Raw genomic sequence first — 9,021 nt, 5'->3', positions numbered from 1 at the left:
ACAGAATACCCACCCACATGCAACAACAAAACTGAAACCTTTTTCTTTTCTTGTGACAATAGCACCTCCTAAAGGAAGAAATGCATCTTGTTCTTGCATTGGAGAGTTCAGTTCGTAACCTAGGACTTGCTTGTCCTCAGTGCACAGAAATTAGATCAATCTGATACCATGCATATTTTTTTAGAAATGATTTGGAAAATATTTGAACACCTTGTCTTAAAATATTTTATTCATCATGTTAAAATAAAACGTTCCATAATCATTTTTTTTTCTTTTTTCAATGTTTCCAATTCTTTGGAAAAAAACCAAGGCTTCAGGAAAAAACCCTTTCCCCCCCCGAATTTTTCCTGTTTTCTTTCCGGGCCTTCACATCAAGGGCGAGGAGGGTGACCCGTGTGCGTGTTGGGGACCTGGGAAAAGGCACGGTTTGTATGGGGACGGAGGAGAAGTCTTGGTGAGGCTTCTTTATTCAGTTTCACCCACTGCTCAAAGCTCCGATATGCAGCTGAGCTGCAGCTTCTCCTTCTGGATGCTTGGCCCTGGGTCACGTGATGCCATAAGTATAATGTGCTCGATGATTTATGTAGCAATACAGAAAGTTCAAAGCATTTTTGTATGTTACTTAAGAACCTTCACATCAGACTCATAAAGTGCGTCAGGGTGACAATCTCCCTATCGCACATGGGACGTGGGTGTTGAAGGTGCATAACACAAGAAAATGAGGTGGCAGAGAAGGCAGCTATCGGTAAAATTCAGCTTTGAAGGTTATCTTGGCACAAGACTCACCACAAACAGAAACTTCATGCAACAGGGAGAAAAGTTCTGCCCTTTCCCTTTCTTTGCCGTGCTGCTGGTTCTCTGTCTTTAGGGAGTGTTTAACGCGGGAGCATTCAAAGAAGCAGTCTGGAGCGGGTTACCATTCTACCACCTCATTCTACTTCTTGTGCGAACTAGATCTTGGGGGGGGAGAGTGCCTTGCATGAGGCTGACTAGTGAGTTTGTTTTAGAGGTGTCACTGGAACTTGGTACTTGCTGGTTCACCGCTTAGTCTCTTATCTGCTGTGTAAGTATAATAATGAAACACGGCTTGTGTGTACGCAGAGTACACTTTTCTGAGTGATCTGAGCTAGCGCATACACATCCAGGGGCGCTGGTGTGGTGAGATTGTTGGACACCTGAGGTCAGATCTTTGCCCTGCCAGGAAGCTTGCTAGGTGGCTTCCTTAGACCAGCTTACCTCACAGGGTTGTGGGGACAAAATGGGGAGGGGAGAAACATATACATTGCTCTGGGCTCCTTAAGAGACAGAGTGTATATAAAAATTGACAGATGCATAGCTAGGATTAGGAAGAGATGCTCCCCAGTCAGGGTGCAGGACTTGATCACCATCTCTCTGTCATCAGAACATGGGCACTGGTTGAATAAAAAGTGTTTGCGCTTTCCGCCACCCCCTCAGCCGACTGTGGGTATCCGCTGAGCCTTCCCTGGTGCACCTTCGTGGGGAGAAAAGGTTGGTGCACTTCAAGAGAGGGAGACGTCCCTCGCTTGCCATGCCGAAGGAGCAAGTAACTGTGCGTCTCAGTGACAAGACAGCTGCTTTGGGGTTACTTTTACGGAAAACGTCTGGGCAAGGAAAGTTCTTCAGTTTCGCCTGTTGACTTTTCCCTTTCTCTTTTCCCATTTTTACTCAGAGCTCCGATTCTGACGACGAAGCCGGGGCATCAGGCCAGTCTGAAAGTAGGTATTCCATCTGGGTGAGTTCGTACACGCGGGAGGGTCCGTAGAAGCTTGGGTTTTGTGTGCCGATGCTGGCGGGGCCTCATCTGTCGAGGCCAAGGGCACCTGTGTAAATCTGAAAGAGCCGCTGTCATTCCCTTACCTCGGCCTGCTTTTGAGAGGCCGTCTGAAAGAGGCTGTGGTTAAAATAACTGGAAAGGCTATTCATTTCCAGAGGCTGAAAACTCCCAGACCTGCAGTTCTGATGCTTGAGTGCTTTCATTTCTCACTTAACAAGCAAGGAAACTGCTCATTTGCCCAGCTGGGGAAAGGGGGGGGTTCCCCCCACTGTGGCTTCTTTGTGCAGCCGAAAGATCCCATTTCAGCACTCAGCTGCGGGCAGAATTAAATTGGGGCTTGCGATTACCACTGAACATGTAGCACTCTATTCTCCGTAACGATCGGTCCCCGTAGACGCGATTCTAGCACAGTCTGCTGTTCAGTGGCAAGTCCCTCTTCAGCTAGCAGGTTTCCTTACCTGCTTTAATGATCGGTTCTCATTCCCTTGGGAAGGCGAGGGGCTTCCTTGAAAGCCGGGTGGGTAAGAATGTGACACAGGTAGGGTTAATTACCTGAAAAGCAGGGTAGGTTTTTATTAATTTTATTTATTTTTTCCACTTATACCCCACCCTACCCCGTGGAAGCAGGCTCAGGGCGGCTTACGCAAGATAAAATTCATAATCACACTCGAGGTTTCATAAAACATTGAAAAACATGTCAATTTAAAACAATACCATATTAAATATTAAAAGTGCTAGCTGTGTTCTTTGATATCACAACAATGGCAGTTTCTGTATAAATACATTCCATAATCGTTTAGATATTCCCATTAACTGATCATCTTCAGTATAATCAGCGCACTTAGGCTGTCGTTAAATGGCCAGGAACCAGGCTCTACAGGCTGTTATAGTTGTTAATAGTAGTTGTTAATAATGTTGGCAGCTCCTACTTGAAAGCTTGGTGGAAGAGCTCCGTCTCGCAGGCCCTGCGGAACACTAAAAAGTTAGCAAGTTCCCACTTCCGTTTGACAGAGAAGGGGATCCATCCGGAGGAAAGGAGGGTCCACGGTCTTTCGTCATTTGCGTTCAGGAGCAAGGGGAGGTAGCCAGCTTTTGGGCAGCAGGAGCTTCTCACGCAGGACTCGGGAGCAGAACCCAGGGCCCCACAGACCCACCTGGCTAACATTAAGGGCCTCTTTCTCTTGCCAGTGGATTTCCTACGGAACCTCTTCTCCCGGACGTTGGGTCTGGGCAGCGAGAAGCCCGAGAAGGTGCTGGATGAGCTGACGTTGGAGGGCGTGAGCAAGTTCATGCTGAGTGAGAAATGTAAGCCGGTTGTCCCACCTCTGTCCTTGACCCCCTTGGCTTCTTCTGGTGTGGGACGAGATCACCAGGCGAGCCGTTTGAATGTGGGACTCCCCGACTTCTGCCCGGCCCTCTAACTACTACACCAAGCTGTTTCTCCACAACAGTTATTTCCTAATAAGACTTGTTCCCATGAACAGTTGTGGAGCTGTTTACTCCGAGAACAGGGGAGTTAGAGAGCCCCATTGAGAGCCCAGGATGGTACAACAGAGACTTCAAGTCTCTGCATCGCACTGTTTCAGAACAGGGTTTTCCATTTCTGCTTTGTGTGAAGAATCCTTACGATGCTCAACTGTTAATATTTGCCTGAGAGGTTGATAGGCCAAGGTCACCCATTTCCCCAAGCATTGTCCACTGATTGCTGCTGTCTCTCTCGTTTTTAAGATGTTGTGGGGCAACTTGAAGGGGGTTGCCTGGTCTAGATTTCAAGGACTGGACGTTGAAAGTGTCTGTTTCTTTGGCAGGCAAGAAGGTAGTGTGCATGGTGGGAGCAGGGATCTCAACCGGTGAGTGTCACAGGGTACATGTTCCCTCTAGATCTGTGTCTGAAGGGAGGGAGGGGCGAGACTGGTCCTCAGGATGGCTGTGACCGTCTCCTCCGTGACGCACGCTGGAGGCGTTGAGGTTTCTTTGGTTGTTGCAGCGACGTCACCTCAAGGATAGAGATGTAAAATTTCCGGAAATTTTGAAGCTCGGAAAAAACCCCGGGTTTTTTCCGTTTTTTCCCCAGGAAAAAACAGAAATTTTCGGAAAAATTGAAAAAAATGCTACATTAGCATTTCTTTTGTCTTTTCTAGTTTGAAAGTCATTCTTTTACTTTAGGAACATAAAATATGACTATAGACATTTTTACTTGGCATGAAATTATCACAACTAGCATATTAAAAATATAGTGTATCCAAACAATTATTACAGAATACCCACCCACATGCAAAAACAAAACGGAAACCTTTTTCTTTTCTTGTGACAGTAGCACCTCCTAAAGGAAGAAATGCATCTTGTTCTTGCATTGGAGAGTTCAGTTTGTAACCTAGGACTTGCTTGTCAATCTGATACCATATATATATATTTTAGAAATGATTTGGAAAATATTTGAACACCTGGTCTTAAAATATTTTGTTCATCATGTTAAAATAAAAGGTTCCATAATCAATTTTTTTCTTTTCTTTTTTCAATTTTTCCAATTTTTCAGGGGGGAAAAAGGCTTCAGGGAAAAAATGGGGGAAAACCGTTTCCCCCCCGGATTTTTCCGGTTTTTTTCCGGGCCTTCACATCTCTACTCAAGGACTAAATAGAAAAGACCATTTTAAAAAGTCTTTTATCCATCTCTGCAGGGTTCATGGTACGGATAGAAGGACCTGGCTTCCGCTGGTCTGTCCAGAGCCCAGTACTGTCTGCTGGGCCTGGCCCCGACCATCTGAGGTCTCAGACAAAGGTCTTTTCCAGAGATCCTTTGCTCAGAGAAGCCAGGAATTGAACCTGGAACCTACTGCATGCAAAACGTGTGCTTTGTCCCTGAGTTCCGGCCCCCTCGAAGATACAGTCGCTGGGGACTGCACACTTAATCTGTGTCTGTGTGTGTGTTTAAACGGGAAAATGCAGCTGTCATTGTGGAATCTCTGAACATCAAATAGCACTCACCCCGTCCTTAAACAACCCCAGGAATTCCCAGTTCAGGGAGGATTCTTCAGAAGCGCATCAGATGCTTCCCCTACTGCGCAGATCTTCCCCAGTAACGTATGGCTACAGAGTAATGTAGGGTGTGTTCTAGGACATTCAGTTCAGACAAGAGCGGTGGCAAGGTCCCACAAGCCTGCGTGGCGTGAATGCGAGCCCCACTACCTGCCCCAGAAACTTCTGCCGCGTGATGGGGCTTCCTTCATTGGCGCGTCAGCATAGAAAATGTTGCTTATCGAATAGTTTCCCGTTTTTTAATGTTACTGTTATTTATTTATTTGTCTGTTTGTAAAAGCAGCTATGGGAGTTGTTTGAATGAATGCAATGAATGTGAACGTGAAATTAACATTACGCGTGTCTTTTTTAAGGGTATTAAAAAGCTATAAGCAGTAGAATATTAAGGATCTATAAATATATGAGTTGAGATTGATTAAGCAATATAAGAGGTTTGATTATGAGAATCTGTCAAGAAATTTGTGGATTTAAGGGACTAGATTTAATATGAAGTATGACCTAATTGTATAAGTAGCAATATTAATACAATGTAACAGACTTTGTAGAATTCACTGTAAGCGATATCCTTTTTCTTGAATCCCTTCCCTTTCCTTTTCTCTTGCCCGCTTTCCCTATTTCCTTCCCCTTTTAATAAAAAAGCCAATTTTTAAAAAGAAAATGTTGCTTATCAGGTGAAGGGATCTTACCTGGCCTGCTCCCCTTCCCTCTTTCAATCCGGTTTTGGTCTGAACTCGGATGAGTATAGATGCAACAGCAGATCCCAAATTCCCACTTCCTCCAGCTTAACTGGCACCAGCTGGGCTCTGGGTGTTGTGCTTGGGATCATCGGTAGAATTTCTCAGCCGCTCCGCCCACTGTCCCGTTTCTGCCTTGGTGCCTCCTAATCAAGTGCCCTTGTGCCGCACAGGTGCAGGGATCCCAGATTTCCGTTCCCCGGGCACGGGGCTCTACGCCAATCTGCAGCAGTACAACCTACCATACCCTGAAGCCATCTTTGAGATCAGCTACTTCAAGGTAGTATGCGGCAGTCTGGCAAGGGCCGGCTCTACTGCGCTCCAGCAAAAGCGGGTCTTTTGTCCAGCAAATAAGGTCTTTTTTTCTTTCTCTCTGTTTAGCAACACCCAGAGCCGTTCTTTGCCCTGGCCCGGGAGCTGTACCCAGGGCAGTTTAAGGTGAGTTTCGCATTCTTGTGCCCTTCAACATCACTTTGGATTTAGAGTGGCTGTCAGCAGTCAGGAACCTGAGTTCGACATGGTCACAGCCAATGCTCCCGCTAAGCGGTGGAGTCTTGTGAGCAAAAATTCTACTTGGTGAGCTACTGGCATTAAAGTTGTGAGTGAGCGATTTGGCCACTGCATCGATTAGTTTGCTCTGGAGCCGTCCTTCCTGAGCTGAGACAAAAATGTGTGAGCCGGAGGCTAAAAAGCTCACACTAACTCAGCTTAGAGGGAACACTGGTCACAGCCATAAACACCAACCTCTTTGTGGCTCTTAGGTGGTGGTGGTTTGTTTTGTTCTTTCTAATGTGTCGAAGTCTGTTGGGAGGCCGGTTTTTAAAGGGGGTTCTTCCATGTAAATTTACTTGCAGTACTGGGTCACAAACGGGTCGTGTTACTGGAACCTCCTCTCCCACCCAAACATTGCCATCTGCTGTGGCAGTGCGCTGGCCAAGACAGCTGGAACCACTGCTGATGTCGGCAAGGGAGGAGGGTGACTCTTGTTCTTCGTTTGGGGTTCATTTGTAAAGCTTTCTTGTTTGTTTATTTACGTCATTCATGGTCCGCCTTTCACACAGGGATTCAAGGTGGATTACGCATAGTGAGACAGTACAGTCGATAAAAGGGAACGTTCAGTAGCCAGTGCATTAGAATTTTAGAAGTCTGGAACCACCAGAAAGAACTGAAGCGTAGCATAGGTCTTCACGTGATACGTTAAAGTGGTACAGAAATTACATAAATAGGCTCCTACTTACAATAAGCTAAACGCGGCTGTATAGACTGCAGTTCTTAATCATTTATCCAAGCAAGTTTGTTCAGTGCAATCCTGAGAGCCAGACTGGTGTAGTGGTTAAAAGACTCTGATCTGGGAGAGCTGGGTTTGATTCCCTACTCCTCCACATGCAGCTGTTGGTGTGACCTTGGGTCAGTCATAAGTTCACTCAGAGCTGTTCTCTTAGGAGAAGTTTTCGAGAGAGCTCTCTCAGCCCCACCTACCTCACGGGGTGTCTGTTGTGGAGAGGGGAAGGGAAAGGAGATTGTAAGCCACTCTGAGACTCCTTTGGGTAGTGAAGGGCAGGGTAAAAATCCAACCTCTTCTCTTCTTCTCAGGAGCAGTCCTCGAGAGAGCTGTCTCAGCCCCGCCTACCCCACAGGGTGTCTGTCGTGGGGAGGGGCAGGGAAAGGGATTGGAAGCCGCTCTGAGACTCCTTCGGGGAGTGAAGGGCAGGGTATAAATCCAACCTCTTCTTCTTCATCATCTTCTATTTACTTGCACAGAAAAGCCCTCTTGAACAGTTCAGTTTTGCATAGTTTGCGGGAAGCCAGGAGGGTGGGAGCTTTCCTAACCTCCTCGGGCAAACCGTTCCACAAGGCAAGAGCCACAGCGAAGGAAGGACGCGTACGGCCAGTGTTCCCTCTAACCCGAGTGAGTGTAAGCCAGCTCACAGTTTTTTAGCCTATGGCTCACACATTTTTTGTCTCGGCTCAGGAAGGAGGGCTCCAGAGCAAACTTGTTTATGCAGTCGCCAGATCGCTCGCTCACAACTTTCATGCCAGCAGCTCACCAAGTACAATTTTTGCTCACAAGACTCCACAGCTTAGAGGGAGCGTTGCTCACCACGGAGGACTTTGGCATTTGTCGATTTTGGCTCTTTGCAGGTTAGCCCCTGCCGGAGGCCCCTGCCGACTTGAGCGCAGTTGTCGTGGCGGAGCATAGGGGGAGGGGCAGTCCTGCAGCCGAGAGGGGCCAAGGCCACGACCTGCGAAGGCCTCCGTCTCGAAGGCCTAAGTGGTGGGAAAGTGGGGTCTAAATCTTAAAGCCAGGACATTTCCTAGAGATGGAGGAGACGAGCGATCCCGCGTTCCGTTCCAGGCTCTTCACCTCAGCCCCTTCCAAGCAGTCCGCATTTTCAGCCCAGGCCCAGTTGCCCCCCCCCCCGCGCCTGCCACCTGCCTTCCTCTCAGAGCAAAGCGTCCTCACCCAAAGCTCTGCTCTTTTCCCAGCCCACCGTCTGCCACTACTTCATGCGCCTCCTGAAGGAGAAAGGGCTGCTGCTGCGTTGCTACACCCAGGTAGGTGGAATCCAGCCCTGCCCCTGGGTCAAGGTCACGCGCTGCTTGCCCACCTGAGGACGCTTGAGGCGAAGCCTTGGGTCTCCCTGGAAGCAACGCTGTGCAAGGCAGCTCGGGATGGATGGGGGAAGGGGAGGTGAAAGGTCAGCTTCCCAGAACTCTGCTTGGGTAGAAGCCCGGATGTGTTTCCTGTCGAGCAGTAAGCAAAAATATGAGGGGCAGTGGCTACAGTGAGCAGTTTGTTTCACGTAGCCAAGCTGCAGACGAGCAACCCCCTGAGCGTTCGCTTGTCATTCCTCACACACTTTTTTGCATGGGGGGGGCTGAGGGAGATTAATAAGAACATAAGAGCAGCCATGTTGTTTCAGGCCAGTGTCCTATCCAGTCCTACACTGTTGTCGCACAGTGGCCGAAACCCAGGAGCCCTCAGGAGGTCCCCCAATGGGGCCAGAACTCCAGAAGCCCTCCCACTGTGGCCCCCCAAGCACCAAGAAAACAGAGCATCCCTGCCCCAGACAGAGTGTTCCATCTACACCTTGTGGCTAATCGCCATTGATGGATGTCCGCTCCATATGTTTATCCAATCCCCTCTTGAAGCTGTCTCTATGCTTGTAGCCGCCATCACTTCCTGCAGTGAACTTCTGCATGTTAATCACTCTTTGGGTGACGAAGGACTTCCATGAATCTGTTCTAAGCCTACTGCTCATTAATTTCATGGAGTGCCCACGAGTCCTTGTATGGTGAAAAAGGAAGAATAGGAGTTCTTTCTCTACCTCCTCTATCCCATGCATATATTTCGCAAACCTCTATCACGTCACTCCCTCAATCATCGTTTCGGAGTCCAAAGGCCTGCATTGCCCGTCTCCAGATCAGTCCCAGGTCAGTTGTGCTGCAAATCAC

The 9,021-nt window shown here is 48.0% G+C and overlaps 1 protein-coding gene across 1 annotated transcript in view; it reads left to right on the top strand.

The window, feature by feature from the left end:
* Window positions 1-9,021, top strand: part of SIRT2 (sirtuin 2) — a 28,318-nt gene that overhangs the window by 5,339 nt on the left and 13,958 nt on the right. Inside the window, 6 exon segments of the mRNA XM_015425018.1 lie at window positions 1,691-1,736; window positions 2,984-3,100; window positions 3,604-3,645; window positions 5,739-5,845; window positions 5,947-6,003; window positions 8,053-8,154. Coding sequence (XP_015280504.1) covers window positions 1,691-1,736; window positions 2,984-3,100; window positions 3,604-3,645; window positions 5,739-5,845; window positions 5,947-6,003; window positions 8,053-8,154 — 471 coding nt within the window.

The sequence above is a fragment of the Gekko japonicus genome, unplaced genomic scaffold (assembly GCF_001447785.1).
Source record: "Gekko japonicus isolate JY-2015 unplaced genomic scaffold, Gekko_japonicus_V1.1 scaffold2296, whole genome shotgun sequence".
NCBI classification, from domain to species: Eukaryota; Metazoa; Chordata; class Lepidosauria; order Squamata; family Gekkonidae; genus Gekko; species Gekko japonicus.
Note: the sequence above shows the minus strand (reverse complement) of the source record. Positions and strands in the feature narration are given on the sequence as shown.